Raw genomic sequence first — 25,867 nt, 5'->3', positions numbered from 1 at the left:
TTCAAGCAATTCACATTCAATAATTTAACAGTCACTGGGGCTTCATGGAAACTTTCACATAATGGCATAGCTTGTTTCAGGGCTTAGTGATACGCTTGAGCTGTTCCCCTTGCCACAGCATCACTTTGATGACAATGCTACATAGGATGCCAAAAAGTGCAGGTAGCCTGGTTTTGCTCCTACACTTCATTATTCCATTAAGTGGAATAGCATGCTGCTGAATAAGTGCATGGCTTTCAAGTTCAAGAAATGTTTATAAATGGTAAAAATTTAGTTAAAGTACTTTATCATAATTCAGACCAACTGTCATTTGAAATAGGAAATTGCATACTGCAATAATTTGTATATTTTAGGCAAATTCAGAGTATGTTGTGTGTACTCACTGTTTTAGCATAGTTCTGTTTACATCTGGGTCTACAGTTTTGCAGAGACAGTATGTGGTAGAAAGAGGATTTCTCTCCTGTACAGCCAACAGAAGAGCAAGTGAAAGTGATGTAATATTTATTGTGCATGTCTTCAAAATCAGCGTGGTTCTCTCTATAGAATCAATTAGGTCTCTCTGCAGAGTGACTTTTGTAATGAAGGCCTCTACACAAATATAAATGATGACTAATAAGGCTTTATCATTATTAATAAAGTAACAAACAAAACTTTTCTCTGTTATCACCCTATATGCTTTTCTTCTTTAAAATGGTCTCAGTGATAATCATTACTAAATTGAACTTCAGAGTGATTATTTACAGCAATACTGCCAGCGGATATTGCCATGTGCAGATTACTTTTCCCCATTAGGTGACAGTGATGTTTTTGTTCTTAATTAATATTGTCATTCATATTTGCATAAACTGAGGTCCTTTTTCTGTCAATTTAGCCACTGTCGCTTGGGTTTTCCTTCCAACATCAAGTGCTTTTGGCTCAGGTTAATACTGTCATTTTGCATTTCTCTGGAGTAGGGTTTTAAGGTGTAATTTAGCATTCCTTTGCTTATTTTAAACCTTTCCCAGGCCCAGGTTTTATTGCTGACATCTTGCATACACTGTGAATAAGGGTGCTGTCAGGTGTTGACACGTTCTGCCATTACACCTTGAATCAGGAGCAGCTTCAGGCACAGATAAAAGAGGCAATTTCCTGTCTCCAGTGGTCCATCCTCCTCAGTGACTGCCTGTGGTACCTGTGCTGGAGGAGATGACAATGAGCTGTTGGAGCACTCTTTGCTGTCTGGGATCCATTCTTTTTACCAGTGACTGAAAGGGAGCAAGGTGAGCAAAGCAATAATTACTGTTTGTGTGGGCTGGGCTCTCCCTTGCAGAGAAAGCCCCTGATGCCTCTCTCTCGAGGTGCTTCTGGGGCTATTGAGAGATGTAGCATGATGCTACATCAGGTCTCAAAATGTAAAATAAATTGGTGTTGCAGCTAAACAACAACCATTAGCCTGTAAATGCTTGAATTCAGGTAAATGCCAGGTTTACATGAGTAAAAGAAACTTATTTTTCAGTCCTTCTAACCAAGCTGTAAGCTGTTCCTATCTCCTTGGAGCATATCCTAGCCATAAAGTCAGATGGATGAATTCTGGGCAAACCATTGGATTCATTTAGGAAGCACGTTAGAAAAGGGAAGAGTGAGGGGAAAAAATTAAGAGAAGAATTTAGGGTTGTCATCAGCTTTCTGGTGATATAAATGTTTGTATAAAGGTTTATGACTAACTGCTGACATGAATAATTCTTCAAATAGCTCTCACGCAAACATTAAATACTCTACTGTTATTTTCTTAGTAATCTGGTGAGGGACATCTGCACTTTTTGGAAAACTGAAGTAATTTGCTATGAAACTGGCAAACTAGGGCAGGTTTTGATAAACAGTCCAGAGGGCAAAAAACCAAGGAAGGGTAAGACCTTAAAACAATTGTTATTTTCAAAACAATCCTCTTTTTCATTTTAGAAGTGACCCTCTTTCAGTTTTACAATTAATTTTCAAATGTAGCAATAACTCCATATGCAACCCACAGGATTTTTTATTCTCTTATTTGAGAGAGCCTGAAGTGAAAAGTCCATTATTCAATCAGTTCCAAAGGGTGTGAGTTTCAGAAGCCAGAACAGGTTACTGAGATGGGAGAGCAGGGCAGAGTGGAGACAGTGATAAGCTCAGCACTAGCTGTTGCTTGACATGACAAAGATGGTTTTTGTCAAGGAAAGAGGTGAAAATATTCCCTCCCCTTTTCTATTTCTTGTACTTTAAAGAAAGCTGAAGTCCACACTGGCATTCCAAAATGCTTAAAAGCTATTCATTTCAGCATTCCCCTTTCCTTCCAAGTTACCTTAAGAATCATGAGGCTGTTTCCTAACAATATGCTTTTTCCTCTCCAACAAGATAACTTTTTCTTCAACTGGGAAAATGCCTGAAACCCAGACCAGATGCCTTGTGAAAATTTCTCCCCCTTCATATACATTTTGAGTTTTCTAATGTTAGGAACACCCTATATTGGGAATCTTCAAACACCAAGGAAGACCAGAGTCTTTGTCTCTCAACTATGAAAAAGCTGTGATATTTTTGTAAGGCAGACAAGGCAAAATGCACAATCCATAATTAAAAAGGAAGGTCTGGTTTTGATTTTCCTGACTGATGTCCTCAGCAGTCAAATGACAAGTGGGATACTGTGGACTTATAGATCCTTAGTGAAAATCTTCAAAAAGGATGCATATTAGTCAAAATTGTTAGACAAAGAAGAATGTACAAATATCTAAGACTACATCTAGGAATGTGGCCACCAGTTACACATCAGTGTTAATTGCCCTGAATCCAAAGAGTCCTGTGGACTAATGGTTCAGCCCTACCCAAGGCACACTTGTGTCTTCACAAACTACTGACCTGGCATCAGCTTGTCAGCTCAGGTTCCAAGAGGGCTATCTGGTAACTTCATGGATTGAATAAAAGAGAGAGTCCAGAAGTTTACCCACTGCTCCATCTAGTGCTTGTTTTCAGTATCCTATAGGATCATGGAATATCTTTTTTTTTTTTGAAGGCTGATATGGATATACCTAGGAGCAGCTTAGTTGCTGGAGAGCACTTGTAGCCCACTACTTCCTAGCTTATGAGGGCTATCCATCAGAAAGATTTCTTTTTTTTCTATTTTTTTTCCCTTTTTGCCTGTCAGCCACCAAGTGCTCACAAAGAGTGTTTGAACTGCCGTTGCAAAGCAGTGATCTTTCAGGAACTCTTAAGGGAAAAGGAATATGGTAAAGCATGAGACTTATCAATTGCTAGAGCTGGTGATAAAAACACAGTATTTGTGACAAGCAGATTGGGTACAGGTTAATGAGTTTCATATTTCACATGGCTGTTTATTAACTAAAGTAGCTCGTTTCTACCAGGTAAGTATTCAATAGTGGGATAATTGTAAGTATTTTGGTAGTACAGTCAAAGGCACATTTTATTGAGGATAGAGGAAGAAATAGTACACTGGGCAGAAATGTGAGGAAAACAGTTCAGACAGGTTGTGCCTACTCTAGTAATTGAAAGTGTCAAGGAAGATTTCTGAGAATAAACAAACTTGTAATGAGTTCAAATGTCAGAACAACCTCTGGCAGTTGTTACATTGGCCAGCTAGCACTGTCCCAACAGCTCCCAGGCACAGTTCAGAGGATACTCTGGATCAAGGACCATTTAATAGGATATATGTTGGCATCCCATGCCACTTGACCCCAGGCATGTTTAATTTCCCACTGTAGAGGAAGTCACAGTGTTTTACTGAGGATCATGATCCATTGCAATCCCAGGCTGAGAGCTTTGGCTCAGTAATTCCAACTCTAATAGCTCATGTTTTTAGCTCTAGTCATCCAGGGAGTGTTACAGGAAACGTAAGGGCTCTCACAACTAAATGAGAGTACCACTTCAGAAGGAAGTTCTTAGTGCCAGCAGGACTTTCGGCAGCAGGGTCTTACTTTTGATTTTGAAGTGTGACTCATGTCTAAACAGCTCTCAGAGATGCCATCACCAATAACCATTACCTTTCATATCACTAGCTGGCTTTAATATCTTCCAGAATATAAAGAGAATGAAAATAATTGAAGCAGACATACTAGCATACTGTAGTGGCCAGTCACTACATATTGCCACAGCACACTAAATGCTCTCATGTGGAGGAGAGAAAATTTTCCCAGTGCTGTCTTTGCAAATATTTTTCTGAATTTTTTATGTTTACCTTATTCATTTTCTTTCCCCACTTTCCTCCAAAGCCAAACAATTCTTATGCTAAAACTGCCAGGGAGGAAGAACAGATCTAGCACTTGCCAGAGATGTTCAAATATTAAAAATAAAAGATGGCCTGTTAAACACAAAACACAGAAGGAACAAGAGAAAACTGAATTTAATGGGAGTGGAAAAGTGATGATAGTGGGCAAGTTTATTCTGCTATGTATATATCAGTCAGGTCTCTATTTCAGAACAAATCACTCCACAGAATTAAATCCCAGGCAATGGAGTAGCTGTAAGCGAGGGCACACAGGGGTCACACACTTGGGTAGGACATTCTATCTTGTCTTTGTCCTCACCCCCTCACCCTCTGTGAGATAGTGTCAATCAGCTGGAAACACATCTCCAGAGCTGACTGCTCCATGGTAAGAAGAGACTGTGACCAGAGCTTATGGATGGTATCTTTGCAGGAGAGCTCCCTTAATATCCCTGACAGGATCTCTTTATCCTGTGCCTTCCTAATCTGCAAGTCAGCAGGAAAAGAGAGGGAATTCACTGTGCTAAATTGAGTTCCTGCTGTGTGTGATTGATACTGGCTTTACTTTGTAAAGTTACCTCTTTGTTTTATCAAAACTTCGTGTTTTCTTTTGCTTTGCTTTGTTTTTCAAAAGGAGGAGGGAAATAATTTTGTTACTGCCATTCTGGGAGGGACTTTTCTGTCCTAAAGCATCCTGGTCCAGGCCTCCCTCCTCATTAATCCTGCCCTTTCCCTATGCCCACTGCTCCCAAACCTTCCCTGCACATTTAAACGTAGGAATCTTACATCAATTGGGATATTTTCAGTAGTTGCTTCTACAGTCACTGAAGTCTCTTTTCAGTGCTTGTTGACTATGTGCTGAGAAAACATGGTTTCTCTTGATATGCTGCCTGAAATAAGAACTTCTGGCTCCTCAAAGGAAACCAGCACTTCTGACGGAAATTGAAAAGAGGACGAGTTGTTTTGAAATGTAAAGGTAACATTGAAAACAAAGGGAGGTTGAAGGCTCCTTTTTTTTTTTTGAAGGTTCTTTTTTTTTTCATTTACAATCCTTCTGTACCCTTGTTACTACAGTCTGTAATTAAATTTAAAGTTCTGTATATATAGGGAGTAATGACATTATTTACTGACCCTTTCTGGCATTAAGCTTCTTGAACTCATGCCAAAGCATTGCATTGTGCAGCACAATTGTGCTCCCACCATTCAGTATTTTGGCTTGGTCTGAAGCGCGCTGACAGAGACAGGCAGTTAATGCAAAGCTCTAAGGAACAAATTTAGTTTCATCATTCTGGATAATATTAAAAGTGAGAACAGAGTAATTTAGGAAACAGTGTGGCTTCACAAGAGAGAGCTCCCAAGAGCTGCTGCAGCACACTGTCTCAGCACTACTGTTTATAAAACAGAGACTTATGCAACATAAAACCATTTGGATGTTGAGTTCAAATGCCTTAAAACTGGAGACATCTCAGTTCCTGCCAGCTACTCCTGTCTATCGAATATTAGGGGCTCATTTGAGAATGTGGTCTAGGTGTGTATTTTGTGTCTCCCCGAGGACGTAGTGGTCAATTGTGTCTTGCTTTTTGTGAGAAAAACATTTGTCCCAGCTGTTCAGACATTGTTTTGAAATCGGAGGGTTTTGGTGGTTCAGCAGCAATGGCTGGTATTTTAAATGGAACATTCTTGTTCAGCGTATAAAGAACTGCAGTGCAGCAAGTACAGGAAAAAGCCTAGTGACTCAAACTGGGTCATAAGGAACAGTATCAGAGGAATAGAGGAACAAAATGAGGAAGGGAAGAGACTAAATCAGTATGAGGGGAGAAGAAACACAGACTCATGAAGGGAGGAGCTCTGACCATGCCCCACAGGGACCTCCAGCAGCACTCACACCGGCCCTGGAATGAGCTCTATGGACCAACACGAGTGTCAGCCTCAGGCAAAGGAGCCTGGCTCTGGGAGCTCCAACCCGCACAGGATCCTGCCTACTGCCTTTCCTTCAGGCAGATGTAACCCCACAAAAAAATCAAACCTGGTCCCTGATCCACTGATTATTTTGAGTATTTCTTTTCCTTCCTTTGAACTCTTAATTTCAGCATCACACAGAACATTTCCCTTCAATAGAGGTGACTCTTGTAGGAAAAATCTCTGAGGAGTATGGCTGGCATTGCTTCCTGTGGCAGAGTTGCCTGTGGAGTAAGAGAAAAAGCAAACTGATAGTACATACATAATTTTACTTCCCTTGAACTTGTCTTTCTGTATTCTTGGAACTCTATTTTTTCTCCCGTTTTTCTTCCTGGTGACAGCGTGAACGAAGTTATTCCCATCTTTCTTGTAGCTGGGTATCTTAGGAAACTGACTTAAAAGGGACGGCGGCATAAATACAGCATGCACGGAATATTCTCCCTTCCTGTTCAGAAGCTCAGGGGAAAAAAAAAACAAAAAAACCGCAGGAATAAACACCTGACCGCCCCGGTGGAAGTGCTGGGGCGGGAGCGGCGCCGGGACAGAGTTCCGCGGGGCAGGGTGACCCCTGCCGGGGGCGCTTTGTGCTGGAATTCCTGGGAAAATCCCAGCGCAGGAGCAGCGAGCTGCGCTCAAGCCTGTGTGCTCAGAGGAGCCTGATTACGTGTTACAGCATCGTGCACCGACCATTTCTTCATCATGCAAGCAGGAGGCTCAGGGACTGCGGGCTAGTCCCCAAACAGCAGGGGTAGGAATCCTCTGGCCTGCACCAGTGATGCTGATGCACTCAAACATCTGCAGCTCCGACTCTGTTCACCTGGTTGCTCTGCCAGTTCGAGTCCAGTCTCAGAAAGCTGGCTGCCCTCTGGTAAAGATCAAGGGAATAAATTCAGGCAAATTACTCCAATGGAAACAGGTCTGTGATGGTTATGTCTGAGGAGAGCAAGCCCTGGCTGGGCTGACCTCCAGAGATGCTTCTCCTCAAGTCACCCTTGCCTAGACTTGTGTGTCTCCCTCCATGCATGGCTAGCAGAGAGAGATTGCCACTGACAAGGAAACCAGTGCTCTCCTCCACAGTTGCCATGGAGTTGTGGGCTTCTGTTGCATTGCTGGTGCCTTTTCAACCTGTCAAGGGACAGGGAGCAGTGCAAATGTGACTGTGACACAAGTCTGTGGAGCTTAGTCGTAGGAGCTGTTGAACTGTGCCCCGAGGGTTTTGGTAAGAGACCCAGCAGTCAAACAGGAGGAGATCTAATACTTGAAGGCATTTTAAAAGCAGACACCTGGCACCTATTTGCTGTCCTGGTTTTTTTGTTCAGTTAGCCATGGCGAGGAGCCCTGCAGTTGTCAGCTACATCTCAGTGTAATTTTATACACAGGAATATTCACAATGTACTGTTCACTTAAACTAAGTCAAAACAGCAAGCTGTTTCTTTGCTAAGAAATGTAACTTAGTTCTCCCTGCTTAGCTATTCTCTTAAGCATCAAGAGACAAAGTCCAACATCCACTGAAAGTAATGGAAAGACATGGATGGTTTTCAGTGGGAGTTAGATCAGTGTTCAGTTAAATACACAATTCAATAAGGCAGGCTTTAACTGCTTCTCTTATTAATAACACAGAAATTAGTTTACTCAACAGACACATTTGGTCTTTACTTTAAAATTATTTCTAAATCCAGAAAATATTTAAACTGTGTGCCCAGCCAAGAGTTTGTATCTTCTATTGCATGAAGAGGCTCAGAAGCTTATTGTGTTAAAAAGCATGAAATTGTGGATTTCAGCAGATCCTCCTAATAAAGGCAATTATTAAAGTTGTTGTGAAGTTTGTAAAAGGAGAAATCCATGTGAGGTTTTTTCCTGAAGTTGCCTTCCACACAGTGCTCAGCCTCTTCCAAAAAGCAATGTTACTGGTCTAACATGGTCAGACAACACAACAACCCATTCACAAAGCATGTACCAGGCTACCTACCTTTAACATGCACCCTGCCCCAATAGATGCAGGTGGAAAAGTTACCTGCCCTGGGTTAAGTCCTTGGATGTGCACAGGATGGAGAATTGAGTGTTTCACTTCTGAAACAGATTTGTGCCCTCCCCAAGTAAAGCTGACAAGCTAGACAGCATCACTTCTCAGCCCACCAGTTGAACTACACCATGCCCCAGCTTCATCTTAAGTTTTTGATTCTAGGAAGTTTATCTGAGGTAGCCTGCTACTAGTCCTACACTTCTTGTTGCTTTTTCCAAGGTATCTTTGCTGCAGAGTTGATTTGAGAGATTAACAATCACAATTAACAATCATCTGTGTGACACACAGATGAGCCAGATGGATCCACATGAGTGGTCCTGCTACAAAAAGGCACTTTTACTGATGCTGTGCTTTTCTCTCTGTATCATCAGGGGTTTATGGGGTTTTGTGCTTCAGGGAGTTAAAATTCTTGCCCAGGAAATAATGGAAGAAATGGCACTGGCTGCAAAGAGATGATAATTTGCCCTTCTGAAAACATGACAAGGCACTGGGAGACTATTAGCACTTGAGTAACTTCATTGCCAGTGGAACAGTCTGTATAGATGTGTGTATATGCATACAACAGCTTTTATTCCATACCTGGCCAGATAACCTTAGCTAAATGTACCTAAGAAACAAAATTCAAGGAACAGCTTGGGTTAACTGTGTGGAGAGAATGTATCCTCAGGTCTCTTATTTCTCCTATTTGTCAGGTTGTTGGAAAATTTTGAACCAGCTGAATAAAGTTTCTCTATTTTCTAAGGGGTTTTTTTCTCATTTTCCTGTTTCTTCATTGTTCTTTCCAGGCAACACAGGGTGATTTTCAGGTTTTCTTCTCTATTGCTAATACAATTTTTTTCAAAACATGCCAACTGGACCAGGCCTGGAGGTGGGCTGAAAAAGTAGGCTCTATCTAATGGACTGCCTTTCTCAGCTTCTCAGGTGGGATCCCAGCTGCTTAGGAAACGAGATGATCTCTTGCTCCTCCCCTTAGTGATTTAGTACAAGTCTGTCAAGAGAGGAGAAAGCAGGAAAGCTTTTTTTATTCCTGAGAGTGCTAGGAGAACTGCCACAAAGCTGTAAAAATCGGGGCTATCTTTTAATCTGTTCTGCAGTGCTTGCCTGTGATTTGAGGGAAGAGTGGTCCTGTGCTGCAGCTGGATTTCCTTGGCTGGGAAAGTGGAAAGGAAGAATGTGTCACCTGTAGCTGAAGGTAAGAAAGTAAAAAGCCAGGCTGGAAGCAGAGGTGAGCATGGTGTGAGATTGGTGAGGAAGGGAGGTGGGCAAAGCCGGTGGCCCAAATGGAAGTGGGCATGGACCAGGAGGTGATGGCAGGGCTGATAGCAGGAAGACTGCAAATGGCATAATTGCTTTACTGGTTTTTTGGAAGAGCTTTGCTGGTTTTTTTGGAAGAGCTGGCTGTAATAAATGTTTTATGCTCATTCAAGGTAGGGCATAGAGGATTCCAAACTCAAGAGACTGACCAGACATACAACTCGGGAATAGAAAGAGTCATCTCCTTGCAACTCACCTGTGCTCTGTATATCTCAGCCCATCAGTTGTTTTCTGCATTATAATTTTGGTACTTGTTCTGTCTTTCCCTCATATGCTCAATGCTTGTCAAATATATGTTCTTGGGACCTGTTGTCACCTTATTGTCTGAAGGTCTCACCTCTCTGCCAGTCTCTCTGCATGGTATGTTAAAATTCTTAGGGTCCCACCATGTTTTTCTACTGCCCCAAATCCCTGCTGGTCACAGCTTTATCCCTGTGTGCTCCTACTTTTATGTCTTTTTGTGTGTATACAATGTGTTTCCAACCTCCTGATCCCTAGGAAAAGGGAATCTTGTCATGGAGCCAATAAAGAAGTTGGATAAATTTAATAATATAATAATAGTAAGTTAAATTTGATAGACTCATGATAATGTGAATGTGCTTGAATTTAGTGACTGGCTCATTACTAATTTGCCTCTTCCTGCTTCTTCTCACCTGTTTCTTCTAATTAGTGTGTTGTTACACACAGATGAGATACCTTTTCCCAGGTGAGACAGGTAGTAGCAAGACTCAGCTGTGCTCCATTATAAATAATTTACTTCTGCTCTCAAAAAAAGACACTTGCAGGGAACAGAGGAGTTCTTCATATTTGCAAGCCAGAGCCAGATTGATTCATTGATGCAGCTGTAAGTTACCAAGACTCAGTGACAGTGTCCTCCTCAGTACAATTGCTTGTTCTGTCTATTGCAGTTATTTTCTTCAGCAGCAGCCCTGGCTCAGCATCTAAAGGTGAGGGCTGAGGGTGTCTGTACCTCCCTGGCTTTCAAAACTCAGGCAATCCTTTTCAGTCTGTTTCCAAAGAAACTGGTGAGCAGTTTCTGGGGGAAAAAATGATGCGATGTGTTGTGGTGTTTTAGTCAGTTCCTCTTCCCTAATCTAGAACAAAATCCAAAATGTGCAATGCTCTGTATTGAGGGATGGAAGTAGGTATTTGTCAAAAACATGCAGCAGTTCTTTCTGTCTTTCTACCCCAAATGTGATCAGAAGATTACTCCAGTTATCACTGAATTGAGTCAATTTGTTCTGGTGTCCATGGACTGTGAATCTTTTGCTGTAGGAACAAAAAAAGACAGCTCCAGAAGTTTCCTCTCTTGTGAATATTTTTAGAGTACTCTTCCAGGCTTTCAGCAAAAAAACCCTGGACTTGTAATGTCTCTGAGATGAATATAAGACCCACTCTACTGCAGTTAATCATATTTGGTAGTAGGTTTTACATAAACTGTCTACATTAGCTTGATCTATTAAAAAGTAGAGAGTTTTAGGTGATAAAACAAACACTGGAAAAATACACAGCAGAATTAGATGACCTGTTTCTTTGCTTTAGTAGAAGGCTTCATGTCTTTCACTGTAAAATCACCCACTTTCTCATTTCCAATTTTTTTTCCAGCCTAGCTGGGGGTTTTTTCTGTGTCTTTCCCAGAGCATCTCTCTGTAGAGACATTAAAAGCTTTCAGCAGGGTATATTTTGTTGTTGGGGTGACACTTTGCTGCGTGCCTTCTGCCTTTTTGTTTCATGCATGGAGATGATGGACTCCAATACCAGTATAAGCCTAGAAGTAATGATGTGTTAATAACCTCAGTATGCACTAATGAGGGAGTGTTGCCTGCAGTGAGAATTCCCCTTTGCTGGTGAGTGATGTCTGGTGAGTCTGTGGAGCTTGCTATGTTGCTGTTCACCCAGTAGACATGGGGATGTGGTAATGAGGTCCTGAGGATTTAAAGAAGTTACTTTATCACTGCTGAAGAGATTTAAGAATGGTTTTGTTAAAGCTTAGTAATCATAACACTGGTCTCTGCTGCATACAAATGAGCAACCCAATCCTACAGCCCTGCTGCTGAGGGCAGCACTTAGTCCTGGAAGATGTAGTGATTATGTGATTAGCCAGGAGGCTGAATTCTGCCGTTTTCTATGTGAGGTTTAGCAGTGTTAAACCTACACCGAGGACCTAGAGTTGAGGTAATCACTATCCTGTTACAAGTTTCCTGAGTTATCTGCTCCTCAGCCTTTTATTGCCATAAATAACTCTAGAAGTCAGGCCTCACTGCCAGAAGTGTTAAGTGCTGCAAATAGTAGAGAAGATGACTCATGAAGTGAGATGAAGGTGGAGCATGAATCAGTAGGAAGAAAACTGATATACAAAGGAGACATTCTGAATGCAGATGACACAAAAAGTCTGAACAAAGCAATGTTCAATCATCATAAAAATGAATCAAAAAGGTTTTTTGTAAAAAAAAAAAAAAAAAAAGAAACTCTTCTATTTAATGAGAGCGATTATTCCAGTCAAAGCACAAAGGTGTTGCACACTGACCATGTTATTCCTTACCGAAGACAAACTGTAGACTGCATATAAAGAGATGGTTGGAAAATTCTTCCCAATGTCCATACAAAGCAGAGTATTCAGCAAGCAGGTTGCTTTCCAGATTGTTCTGTGTCTATACAAGCTAAGAAAAGAACTTGTCTTTGAGCTAAACAGTTTTGGAGATCAAGAGTCCTTGTAGCTTCAATGAACCCACACTGAAAGCTAACAGCAAAAGAAGCACTAAAATAACCTGAGCACATTCCTTGTAAATGATAACTCATGATAAGGAGATTAAATTCCCACAGACCGTTCCATTTGAAATGACAGCTTTTGGTGCTTTTGCTTACCCTCCAAAAGCTTGTACATGTAAGAGTGCCTTTAAAAGCAGACTTGGGGAAAAAAGGTACCTGATAGATGACATCCTACAGCTGTTAGTGCACTAAAGCATCCTGTTCTGCCTATAATTCAACTTCTGCTACTTCTGGGAGAAGGGGTGTCTATTAAGGGTTCAATGTAACTCCTCAGAGGTGAGAATTCAATATTTTCATGTTGACATGACAATGGTACTTTAGGCATTAGAAAAGGGTTCCTTGTTAAGGGGATGGTCAGGCCTTGGAACAGGCTGCCCAGGGAAGTGGTCATGGCACTAGGCCAGTCAGGGTTCAAGAAGCATCTGAATGGCACTTAGTCATGTGGTCCAGTTTTTGGTAGTCCTGCAAAAAGCAGGAAGTTTGACTCAATGATTTTTATGGATCTCTTCCAACTTGAGATATCCCATGATAAGCAATCTTTTTGAAGCAATAAAGGGTTAAAGAGATTCCCCCTGCCCCCAATTTCCAGCAGTTGCTAAAATGTAATAATGGAAAGAAGACTAGATATCTGTGTCTTAGATGAAAGCTGTCTCTGCTAGCATTTTTAATAAGAACCACTGTGAAAATTGTAGAGGTTGATTTATCCTCCATACATGGTGTGTATGGCTTGGCCTTGTGATGCTAGATCAATAAAATGTTGCTCTCAAAGGTGCTGCTCCTTTAGAGCAGTAATGCTTAGAGAAAAAAGTGTAACAAGGCATCCTAACTTGTACTGCTTTGAGTTCCTTTGTTCAAGATAAAGTAAGGGATGGTTGGAAGACAAAAGCTTCTAATGTGGCTGTTTCACAGTATTGGCTGTGGCAGGAAATCTGGAGAAGATGGGTGATGCTGCCAAGGCTTAAGGGAGGCAGATACTTATGTGAAGCAGAACTATGCACACAAAGGGAAAGCTCTAGCAAGGTTCTCTCCCCAGTATTACTGTAAAAATAATCTCAAACCTGGTTGTACTCATCTTTTATAGTGTTGTGATGTGAATTTACCTGTGTGTTAATGAGCAAAATTCAGAGCTGCATGTTATAATTTGCAGTATGTCTGGGTACTGCACCTTTTCTACTGTGTCTCTGTTTGATCTGCCTATTCACAGGAAATCTGCTGGATTTGAGCTTTAATGGAGTAAGTTATTCTCAAGGAAGGCAGCACAAGCTGAGTTTTCTGTTGCTGCTAAGGGAGAGCTAATAGTTAACAGCTACTGATAGAGATTTATGTTTTCACTTGTAGGCTACCCAGCAGTGGGCCCAGCTCAAATATAAAGTATTGCTTGGAAAAGTTGGCTTTGTTAGCAAAAAATATGAAGTTCATTTTAAAAGCTGTACTCATTTTAAGACTGAAAAAAGTGCCTTCTTCCTGTTGGGAGAATAGAAATTCTCTAAGGAGAAATAGCAAAGACTGAGTTCCTGTCAATAAAAGAGTGTGTGTAATTTAATACCAGGCAGCTTTTTAATACAATAGGAGAAAAAGAGCAGACAATTGCCTCTGTTATGAAGGGGAAAAATACAAAAACCTGCCTGCCGTATGTTACCTAAATTTAGCCACAGAGGGACCAATCCTCTTGGATACTCAAAAATCTGAGTGAAGTAAAGGCTATAGAGAAGCTGTACTTGGAGACCCTCTATCCCCGTTTTCCAAAGTGCTGGTAATAGGAGATGTGTTAGGCAGCACCAGTGGCCAGACTGTAACACAGCCCTTGCTTGTTTAGTCCTTTTTTATTGCAGAATCACAGAATATCAAAGTTTCTGTGAAATTTTCTTTTCAATAATGTAAGTGGCTGAGGTTAGAGATCTGTGAATGGCTTCCCTCAAATGATAAAGCTACTCAGAATCATCCTGGGTTCAAGCTTGAATTGCTGCAGTGTTCAAGCAGTGGTGGGACCATGCTTTGAACAATGCATATCCATAAAGGTGTTAAACTCCTTACAGATGTCCTGCAGACCCTCTCTTTCTTGACATCTGTACTCAAAAGCCTATCTAGGAGAGGCATCTGATCCTCAGCACAATGCTTGATAACAAAATAAAAAACTTGAGTTCAGAAGCCAAAATAAGCCACAGATTATCATTCAGAATGCAAAGAAAATGGACACTAGCTCCTTAGTCAAATACCAGTTCTAGATTTTTTTAAAATCAATTTTGTAAAGGTTGCTTAGGTTGAGATCAAATATGAATTGTAGATTTCTCAGAAGTGTTGCCATTAGAGATTTCTGATGTCTTAAATTAAGTTTCATTTTAAGTCCTGATAGCAACTTTTCTTCTAGTTTCATGGGCCTGAGAAACAAGCTTGTATCCCTTACTGGTATGCCCTTCCAGTGAGTTTTTCAAAGAGCAGGTTATTTAGTACTGTTATTACCTTTGTCTGCATTTGAAACAACTGGAAACTATTGCCAACTTCTGTTGTGTTAACACTCCTACAACACAGTTCTCTGTTAAACAACTTGCTTCTAAAAGTCTTAGAGGACAAATGTGTGGATGCTTTTGGTGTGCAAAAGCTGCATCTCAGGGTGCTCACAGCAGAGCCAGAGCTGTAGCAGGAGTCCAGTGTCATATGACACTTACCTTGTTCTCATATGCTTCTACAGTTCTGGCAGTGGTACTTTGACTCTTGATTACTCCCTGCATCCTCAGCTCCTCAAGAATGATGATTTTTGCCTCTCTGTTTCCTCTAAGGGTCATGATTTACTGATGAACTCATTGGTGAGCGGTGTGTCGTCAAAAGATGTAAACATTAAAGCACAATACTTGTACAGCACTTGGCGTTCAAGCAAAGCTTCAGGATGTATTTCCAATGCCAGAGTTTTTGTTTAAGAGGTTGCATAGACTGAGACTGTCCAGTGGAGAAGGCCAGCTGGAGCCTCTCTTCACCGCTTAAAGTTTGCAGTAAATATTTTAGTGGCTTGAAGAATGGTGCAGGTGCCAAGTCCAGTTACACCCAGAGAGGTATGTTCTGGAAAGCATGGAAGCTTATGCTGAAGACCCGTGAAGCCAATTTTTGAGCATGTTCCCAAAAGAGTCCATAGGAGCTCCTGATAGTTTGAATTCTTAGGGGCTTTGTGATCTGGTTGGAGAAAGCCAGGCTAGGACGGTGTAGTACAAGTCTACTAATGAGCCGTGTTGTAAAGATCACTGTTTGTCTGTTAAATACACCCAAATGTTCATGCATTTTTGTGGTATGTGATTTTTGTTGTAACAGCATTGCTACATTTGAGTCTGATCATAAGCATTTCAACAATTATATGTTTATAGACAGCATTAGGACTAAAACCCAAGTTATCAAATAACTCTTCTGAGTATCTGTTTAGTTTCCACATATTAGACATGAATAAACAATGAGCAACTTTAGGGCCAAGACCCATTGTGTTTTGAAGCCCTCAGCTGACTGTTCTACCATCTGCCCAATCTCTACTGGCAGAAGTGAGAGCTCTTGTATGAAAAATGCTTGGACCAAATCAAAATTGCAGATATTTGACATCTGCCAGTCTTCATAAGCAGAGGGAGTATGACAATGTTGTCTTGTTTTTTAGTTGTAAAACAAAAATACAGAACATCTACCACCCCGTAGCTGACTCTGCTCCTAAAATAACCAAACCAGTTACCCAAAAAGCACTGGGGTTCAGCTGTCAGTCAGAACATGCAAATGTCAGAAGCCAGTATACAGCAAAATGCACCCTGGCAAAAAATAAAAGCAGGATGAGTGGGCAACGCTGACAAGTGATGTGAATTTGTATTGGTTTTACTAATCCATTCAGGAGAAAAATGTGGTTGAAGTGTCTTGGTATGGTATGTCTTTTTTTGGTGTTGGAAAAAGAAGATTGAGGCATGATCTCAAAACTTTCTGTTTAGAAATTTCCTGTGAAGTTATCCTTTAGAAAGTGGGAGGAAAGCGAGGTTAAAATTAAATGAAACCATTTCAGAACAAGCAAATAATTTTGTTCAATATGAAATGAAATCCTTTCATTACATCCTTCTGTGGTATTGGGAGTTAAGTCTTTTTTAATGATTAGCAAACACCACTAATTTTTTTTTTGTGTTCCATTTGAAATACTTTATTACAACTTTTGTTTATTATAGAGAGTAAACAACCACTGTAGATACTCCATTTAGCATGTTTGTGAAACATAACATGTTCACAGCACTTGAAAAATACAAGAGTTAAACTTTGAAATAAGGGGGCTCAGATAAACCAAAAAATGGTCCTGCTTCTCCATTGGCAACTCTTACTGCAATGGTATCCTAAGATTATAGAAAAGTTTGGGTTTAAGTGCTCACTTGCATTTGAAAGAAAAAGTTCTTTGCACACATTTGCTTGTTGCCATGATGATTTCTGGAGTTTTTTGTTTGTTTTTTTTTTTTTCCTATTATACCTGGCTTTGCAACCTCTGGTTGCAAATGTGAGGAAATAAAAGGATATTTACTTACTGTCTCTACCTGCTGCTTGTCAGGGCATTGTATTGGCTGTGGTAAAAACTGGTTCATTGTAACATCAGACTGAGAGCCCTCCTGTGGGCAACCTCCCTTTCCAATGTACTGTAATCCCAGTTAGAGAGGGTCCCCTTGTACCCCTGGGGACAAGGCTGGGTTTGTCCTCTTGGTCTGTTCTGGGCATCTTCCAAGAAAAGTATTGACCCTGCTTCCTCTTCTGGTAGTGATGGTTGAGTCATGCAGAAGAACATCATCATCATCAGCTACTTAGTGTTACTATGGCATGGCTTTAAACCAGTGCTAAGACCTCAGTCTGCATTGTGTCACATAATGAATGATTCCTAGTGTGGAAGTTGGCTGTAGCAATAGACCTTTGAGATTATTTCCTCCTAGATCTGTGTTTGTTAAGCTGTTATGAACTTCTGTTATTGTTAACCTGTGCTTGGGTTATCTGAAAAGAAGTAAATCTTCATGGTGGTTCCTTGGGGAAGATTTCCTCACTTGTCTCATCAAGTTTGGCTCGATCCTTGAAGTCCCTTTTAGTCAAGCTGCCCCAGCCTGTGAGGCTCTGTCTCTGTTCCATCAATGCTGTCATTTCTAGTCTACAGCAAGACGAAGAAACAAATGTGAAAAGCTCCTTGGGCTTCTAAACATGTAAGGAGCTCTCTAGAGTAGTCCTATAGAATTGTGAGGTTCAGAGTACAGTGGAAGACAGAGGCATTCCTGATACCTTACCCATGTTCTGTCACAGGTGGATGGTGAGGGAAGGTCTCTTGGACCATTTCAAAATTAATTTTTTATTTTCCAATTTCAAAACAAAGCATAACTTTAAGCTTAAATGTGGCCACAATCCATTTGACTGTATTGAGAGTATTGTTTCAGTACTTTAAGGGCCTTCTATGTGCAGAACATTGGTTAGAAATTTAAAACTGAGTTTTAAATTAGCACTTGGTAAGGTGTTAGCCTGTGCACCTTCTAAGCAATAGCTTTGAACCTCCTAATAATGGAGGATTAGAGCCTAGACGTAATTTGTCTCTTCTCTGTATGTTTGGGCTTAAGCCAACTCAACTTTGTAAGCTTCACAAAGTGCCTTCACATATATATCTTGCATACATAATATTTGCATCTATACAAGCCCCCTGCCTCAAAATAACTTTTTGAGGCAAAATCCACCTTGCTGCAGTGTTGTAATTCATCACTGATGTGGGAGATAAGTGTCTATAATTGTATCTTTAATGAGGCAAGTGGGACAGACTGTGAAAATCAACTTTTCAGGTGCTGTGAAATCAGATCATGCCTGTGGCCAAATAGTGAATCTGCTTTCCCTGTAGCAGGATTGTATTGAGCTGAGTGAGTGATAGCCTTTCTCCTTAAGAGAAAGGCTCCCTGACAGAGCTAGAGCTACCCCCAACATCAGCAAAACTATGTCCCTGTGTGCCCATGTCCTCCTGGTACACTCGTGTGCTAAGGCATCTCCTAATGTATTTCAGACAGAGTCCATGGGGAAGAGGTCACCCCCTGGCTTTTGGCTCCCTGGTTGTTCTGTAGGCCCTCAGAAGGCAGCTCTGCCACTGCAGCCTGGATAGAAATATTGTAGCCCATGGTGAAATTGTGACCATCTGCTCCTTGCTGCAAGTCCGGGGAGTAGGAATGCCCAATTCTCTTCCTTGAGAGCCTGCTTATTTGTTATCACCATGGAGTCTAACTGTTGCCAGGGCCTGTTTCTACAATAAATAACTCCACATACACAAAGCTTTCTACTTATGTCCTGGCATACAGACAGACATCATTGTCCTTGTTCAGACACTCCTCTCAGAAGATGAGAGGGAGTATGTTTCATCTGTGGAGCTGGGATGCTGGTCTTGGTGTCCCAAGTCTCTATAGGGCATTCAGGGTGTTAGCAAACCTCCTGTGGGAACTCAAGCTGTTGGATGAACAAGATACTGTCATGTAAAATACACACATTTCAATGTCTGGTTGAATTTGTTAAGTATACTTCAACACCACCATTATTAGCCATGGAAAAAGATCCATGGGTTTAGAAATCTGGAATTTCAGGCAAGCTTCTGAATGGGAGAAAATGTCATTGGGAGACAGGAACAGGCTAGGGAGAATGTTTTAAGCATCCTTTGAGATCATTGTACAATTTCTTGATTACTGTTTGAGCCTGTTCACATCCTTAGAAATAGATGTCTGTAGGAGATTTTAAAAAAGAAAAAAGCAGCCATAGTTTATGCTTTCAAGAGGTTGTTATAAAAGACAGCAGAGAAATGTTAAGTCAGTGCTGTCAGTTGAAGATCATGTCTTGGGTCAGTTGTGCTGACATCATCAGCTAGTTATAGTTAGAAGAAAGAGAATATTTTCCCCCCAAATATTTACATGAAACAGACTCTTTGTATGAACTAAGGATTCAAAACCTTTTGAAGGGGAGCAAAAGCTCAAATAATTGCTAATAACAATGGAATTTGTTTTTTTTTTTTTAACTTCCTGGGACTCTGGTAACAAATGAATATCACTTTATGACCTTACTCTGACTTGTGGCAACATTTCTTTAAAACTTGTCATATTTTCTGTGTATTTATGAGAAACTGAGATGTTTACATGACTAATGTCTCTTTTAAACAGTAAGGCCAGTGGACTTTCAGAATCCAATGAACCCCACTGCTGAGACAGTGTGACTCCAGCCTAAGCGATCGCTCTGGCCGGCTGGCTGCAGGCAGCCTTCTGCATTCCTCTTGCCTCCAGTCCAAGCTCTCAGCTGCTCTGCCTGGAAAGCTGAATAAACTCATTTGCATGGCAGGGAGCCCGAAGTGACCTTCCCTGCCCCAGTGCGCCCTGCCTGACTGTGCAAAAGCACTGCCCGAAGGTTCCTGTAGGGCTCCCAGGTTCTCTCTAGGCAGCGCCTCTGCCGAGCCCGGAGCACTTGTGGGGGGGGCTGTGCAGGGCGGGCTCAAATGTGCACCTGCTGGCTCTCGAGAAACAGCTGTCTTCCAAAACATCTTGTTCTTTTCTCATCCCCGATCAACAGGGACTTGACTCTTGTGTTCAGTCTGAATTCACACAGAATGCAAGTCAAGTAACCTTTCGGTGTGTGGGTATTTTGTTGTTGCCGCTGTTCTGTTTTTCTCTAGCAGATGTTTGCATATTGCACGAGGTAATGCCGAAATGTGATTGATGCTTGATGTAGGGCAGAACAGGATGTACAGGTTGAGCTTCTTGTTTGCATTTCTGATTAAATGCTTACTGTGATGGTGCAGTTCTAAAACTTGGTTTTAAGTAAATAATAGATGAAATTTTAATCTTTCAAAGAGGTGACTTTTATTTGTTCCTTCAAACACAGATAAGATGATAAAATGGAAATAACATCACTTATCAAAATAAGAAAATTGATAACATCACTTATCAAAGTAAGAAAATTGATTAAATGCTAAATCATAGGCTGTAGCATAATCAAAAACTAGGTAAGCTTTATGATTTATGCTTTACAAATTGATTATTGGCACATAAAAGACAAGACAAGGGATAGTTTGAAGAAGTAAGTATATGTGGGATGTAACAAGTGGCATGAAATTGGCCCTCATTAATATTTATGGCAAAGAACTTTCTCAGATCTCGACAAGATTTGTGCACTTAGAGCCTGAACTTTTAATATCTGATGCACAAGATTCAACTGACATGGTGAACGGTATGTTTTTGAACAATCAGAGCTAGAGGCTTTCAAGAGCAGACTGCTCTCATGCTGATGCTGACTGATGATAGAAAATCCTTTCTCTGATTCTAGCAGCTTTTCATTAATATGTAACATTAAAAATAAGCAAGTTTCAGTACAGTCAAGGCAGCAGGATGTGTGCTACGTGAAAAAATAGCAGATTTTCATAAATACAAATTAAGATATTTCCCTTTAAGAAAACCCATGGAATGGATCCTATGTGAAGCACAACATGGAAACTGGAGAGAAAGAGGAGCTCTGAGAAGACCAGTAATGGTGGGAAAGGGGAATAAAGTGCAGGTCTCTCCATGCTTTGTCTTAGGAGAATAGAAACAAAAGCCAGTCACAGGGATGTGCATGTTGGGGAATAATCACTACAAAATCAGAAAGCTGTTTCTATAATTGCTAGTGGTATGTGGAGGAAATTGAAATGTATGATTATTTTAAAATGAGGAGAGTTGTTTTCAAAACTTCCAAATCTGAAGCTGTTTGATGGCTTGCAGGAAAACTAAATGGGAGGGAGGACATCTTGGCATCTGTGACCTTATCAGCTGTCTCTGATTTATGCACCTAAATTAGTGAGCTGCTGCAGAGAGGGGAGAAAAGTACTCTCCATGGAATGGCATTTCTGATAGACAGCAAGGCTTTGCTGGTCTTGCTTAAGTGAACGATTTCCCATTTAGTATCGCCACCCTGACATATATGCAGATAAAAAAACATTCTTTTAAGGTTTGGAAGCTGACTGCAGTTATTAACGAAGGAAAGGTTGGCTGGTTTGAAAGGGAGGGGCAAATTTCTGAGATTCTTAGTCTGGTAACAGTCCTGCTGACTTTGAAGAATAGAAGGTGATGGTGGATTTTTCAGGGACTTTGAGTAACCATATTTCTCTTTGAAACCAGGAGTGAATAGTCAGGTGGCTAAAGAGGAAGTGCCCTGACAACTAGTGAGCACACGCAGTCATTTGGAGGGGAGTTTGAAGCCAAAAAGACTGCAAAACTGCAGCCCATACTGTGCCTGAAGAAGGAAAAGGGTGCTCATTTTCTCTGTGCTCTGGTGACTCGCCCTGGGGTGCTATTACAGCCCCAAGGAGGAAGCTTGGGGACATGGGTGATGGAGTAGAGGGGGAAAAGTCTACCCTGGGAGAGGGGGGCTGAAGCTGGGTTTGAGTCCAAGGCTGTTGGGGGCAGTAGGCAAAAAAATGAGCTGGCTTGTGGAATGAGCGGAAGGAAGGGCTAGAGAGAGAGATGAGGAGGTAGGCTTGGATGCATGGGATGACTGGAAACCAAAGGTGTCAGACATGGACCAAAACTAAGAATTTTTGCAAGTCAAAGCCTCTACAGACTGTACAAGAACTGCTGCACTTCAGTGACTGGCTGCTTAGCTAAATCCAAACAGGCCTTCACACACAGGCACTAGAGGATGTTTCTTTCCCTGTGGTGTTCTTCTATTCTTAATTTAAAATTTTACATGGGTAGTGGTAGATCAATATGTGAATGCTTCCATCTCTGTCTCATACATGTCTTGTTAGGCTCTAGGTACTCCCAGATGGACTAAACAGCTTGCAGAGCTGACCTTTAATGCAGAGCATGAATTTTGACAGCTTAATATTTGTAAGACTGGGATGATGGCTAAAATGGTGGCTGTAGTCAGTGGAGACCTGACTTGGTTGTGCTTTGCTAAACCAGCTCCATGGCTGGCTCTCTTGTGTGTGTGTTGTATTTCAGTGCTGTATGTGATCCAAATGCTGTACGTAATCTCTCCATGGTGACTGCACAGTATTTGTTTCTATTTAGGGAGAGAAAGAGGTCTGGGTTTTCTGCCAGAATTCCCACTCAGGTAATTACACTTCTGCCTGCAGAATTTCCCTGTAGCTTCAATTGTAGTAGCTGTTCTTTGCTCCCGCTACTAAAAAGTGTGAACATAGACCTGCTGCTGTGTTTTGGGAACACAGCAGTGCCTGCTTGGCTCAGGCAAGTGAAGTGACCCTGCTATGCACCCTTTATGCTAGACTTGCCCCTAGTAAAAACTGCTGCATCCAGTCATGCCACTCTGCAGCTCTCATCTTTCTGAGCCTGACTTTGGCATAGCAAGTTGGTCTTGATAGTGAGACAGCCAGCTGGAAGCCAATGAAAAGATGATTAAGAGCCAAGAGAAAGCCATATGGAGAGAGAGAGAGAGGGATTTCTCTTTACAGAGTTATAAGTAAAAGTGTTTATGTCTTTGGATCCCTCTAGCTGTTTTTTTCCCCTTATTTGCATCAGTTTTATGGGTGGGAAGTAGTTGCAGTTGATTAGCAAATGCTACCAAATCGCTTTAGCTAGAACAAATGTTGTAAACAGTAGATATTTTGGACAGCTCTGTCAATATTAAAAATCAACATGCCAACATTGTAATGGTAATAGCACATATGTCATCATTATTATGTTAATGTTAATTCCAATACTAGATATGATATCAACATAATATAAAAAAATATTGTTTTGCAAAATAAGAGATACTAAATGAAGGGCCTCTTGCTTCAAATTGACATAATGCAGGGATTTTTTTTTTCCCCGATCTTAAGACAGCAGAGCTAATAAAGTCCATCGCAGTCTGAAAACTCTTCAGCAGCTGCTGAATTATCTTTGAAGTCAAAGTAAACACAGACTGTGTTCACTCGGAGCCTTATACAGAGATTTGAAACAGAGGATGTCCAACATTAATAAGTTAAGACTCATCAAACATAGCGTAGATAGTAAACAGAACCAAGACAATTGAAGCAAATTATTGATTCATGGAATTCATTCTTTCACTTCACAGAATGTTCACATGCAGATTGTGTTCTCTAGAATGCAGTTCTTATTCAGATTTACTAAATGAATGTTATGGTGAGTGTGTGGGTTTAAAGAAAAAAATTCTGTTAACTAATTCTGTATAGATCATATCCTCAAGATTCAAGCTGTTTCACATATGTTATTGTTTCAGCTTCCCTGACTGACTGAATGCTATTCAAGTGAATAGCACTGAAACCCTGCTTGAATTGCTACTAGGAGTCAGGGTGCCTAAAGTGTTTTCTTTGGAGTTGTAAGTTTCTCATGAACATGGAACAGTTTAAGAAAAGGCTGACAAATAGGAAATGGGAATTTCTGTTAAAACGTGCTGCTCACCTTCCTGTCCAGCAAATAAAAGTTAATTCTGCTTATTAGTTACTAGTAGAGTCAGGAACTGTGCTACGTAGTTGAGAGTAGGGGATGTAATGTTCAAGGCAACTTTTGCCCAGTTGCTCTTTTGAACAAGGATTCAGACTGGCTTCTCATGATTTTAGTTGTAATATGGTAAAGTACTAATTGTGTGTGTGTAGGTGGGGGCACGGGTATTTGACTGCAAGTTTTGATGGACTGATCTTCATGGTGTTCAGAACCTCTGTGTTGTGTCCCACCTTTGCATCCAATTCCTGCAGAACACAGCTTGCCTGAGGGGGGTACAAGAGCTTTTTCTTTCCCATCCAACTAGGAAAAAAACTTCATAAAGCTTAAGGGTGGTGGTTATCTGAAATACATCTGCATCTCTCTGTATTCTTTTCCCCCCTCCCAGGCAACAGCAAAAAATTCCTGCTCCTCTCTCAGTTGATCTCGATGAAAGCTGCTCATGGCTATTTTAGATCATTTTGCTTTCAGTCTGAATACACCAGGCCTTTTCCTTCTTGCTGAAATTGCCTATGAGTCTTTTGAATATGTCTACTGGTCTCAATGAGATGCTATTTGAATTTGTGGTTGTCACTGTTTTCTGTTAAAGCTTGTGTTTCTGCCACTGAAGAGTCCTTGAAGACTTCACACCATGCAGGTATGAAATAACTCGTAGTGGCATCTGTTCTCCAAAAATATTCAATGCACATTAATTGGGTGGGTTGGGAATAGTTCAGAAGTGTTGCATCAGTTTGGGCTGAGTTGGCCTTTTCCCCAGGCCTTTTCAGAACCATACTATTTTACCTGGATCACTTGATGCCAGGTTTGACATCAGATTTTAAGCCAATGAGTAAGTTCTCAAAGATACAGTAGAAATTGCCAAGCTTTTACTCTTAAGCTGTTGAACTAAGCTGAAAATACACTTTCCTAAGGGAATACAGGAACCTGGAAGTGCAAACACAGGGGCAAACCAAAGTCCTATCAGAATAGGGAATGCTCTTAGAATCATAGAATGTTAAGGTTTGGAGGGGACCTTAAGGATTATTCAGTCCAAATACTCCTGCCATGGACAGGGACACCTCCCACTAGACCAGGTTGCCCAAGGCTTTATCTAACCTGGCCTCAAACACTGTCAGGGTTGGGGCATCCCCAGTTTCTGTGGGTAACTTGTTCCAGGGTCTCGCCATTCTCACGGTAAACAATTTTTCTTCCTAATCTCTAATCTGAATTCCCCCTCTTTCAATTTGTACCTATTAGTCCTTGTCCTATCACTACAGTTCCTGACAGAGAGTCCTTCTTTGGCTTCCCTGTAGATCTTCAAATACAGGAAGGTTTCTATGAGGTATCCACACAACATTCTCTTACCCAGGTTGAACAGCCTCAACGTTTTCAGCCTTCAAAGGGCAGTCGTCTTATCAACTTTGTGGATTTGCTCCAACAGTTCCACGTCCTTCTTATTTCAGGGACCCCAGAGCTGGATGCAGCACTCTTAGTGGCGTCCTCACCAGAGCAGAGTGGAGGGGCAGAATCCCCTCCCTCACCCTGCTGGCCATTCTCCTTTGGATGCAGCCCAGGATTCTGTTGGGTTTCTGGGCTGTGAGCACACACTACTCTCATGTGAGTTTTTCCTCAACCACTACCCCCAAGTCTTTCTCTGCAGGGTTGCTCTCAATCACTGTTTTGCCCAACCTGCAGATGTGCCCACATGTGTGGTTGGAAGGATACGTAACAAGAGGATCTCTTGGCAATATTTCTCCAGTCCTGGGTACAAGCTACATGAGATGCTGTGCTAATGGAGAAGGAAGTGTGGATGTACAGATAGCTTCACCTCATCCCTAGGATAGGACTGTGGTTTGGGGCAAGTTATTCTGAAGGGAATGAAATTGGCCTGTGATCTCAAGCACTTGTAGTTGCTGGAATGGACTAGGAATGTTCTAGACATCAGCCTTGCTCTGTTGTGAAGTGATGCTAGAGCTCCTTTGGTGGGATAGGACAGCTCTGCTCCTGGGAAAGTGCAGTTCCAAGAGAGCACCACCAGGCTCTGAAGTGACCCAGGCTGATGGACAGCCCTGAAGCCTGGGTGAGCTGGTGTCCTTGCTTGTCCTGACTGCAGTTTGGGCTTCATGGAAGGACTTGGGGGAAATGCCGTTGTTTGGAATCTACATGTCTGGCATG

The 25,867-nt window shown here is 41.3% G+C and overlaps 1 protein-coding gene across 1 annotated transcript in view; it reads right to left on the bottom strand.

Moving 5' to 3' along the window:
- The window catches only part of STMND1 (stathmin domain containing 1), a 37,339-nt gene extending 18,918 nt beyond the window's left edge, over positions 1–18,421 (bottom strand). The window contains 9 exon segments of the mRNA XM_071450038.1: positions 10,279–10,374; positions 10,377–10,483; positions 10,486–10,615; positions 11,047–11,117; positions 11,120–11,168; positions 14,957–15,039; positions 15,042–15,149; positions 17,321–17,421; positions 18,312–18,421. Coding sequence (XP_071306139.1) covers positions 10,279–10,374; positions 10,377–10,483; positions 10,486–10,615; positions 11,047–11,117; positions 11,120–11,168; positions 14,957–15,039; positions 15,042–15,149; positions 17,321–17,421; positions 18,312–18,421 — 855 coding nt within the window.
- Positions 18,422–25,867: the final 7,446 nt, after the last annotated feature.

Source organism: Agelaius tricolor, unplaced genomic scaffold (assembly GCF_023055355.1).
Source record: "Agelaius tricolor isolate 1412-34295 unplaced genomic scaffold, bAgeTri1.0.p SCAF_2, whole genome shotgun sequence".
Taxonomy (NCBI): Eukaryota; Metazoa; Chordata; class Aves; order Passeriformes; family Icteridae; genus Agelaius; species Agelaius tricolor.
This window is presented reverse-complemented; position numbering and strand designations above follow the sequence as displayed.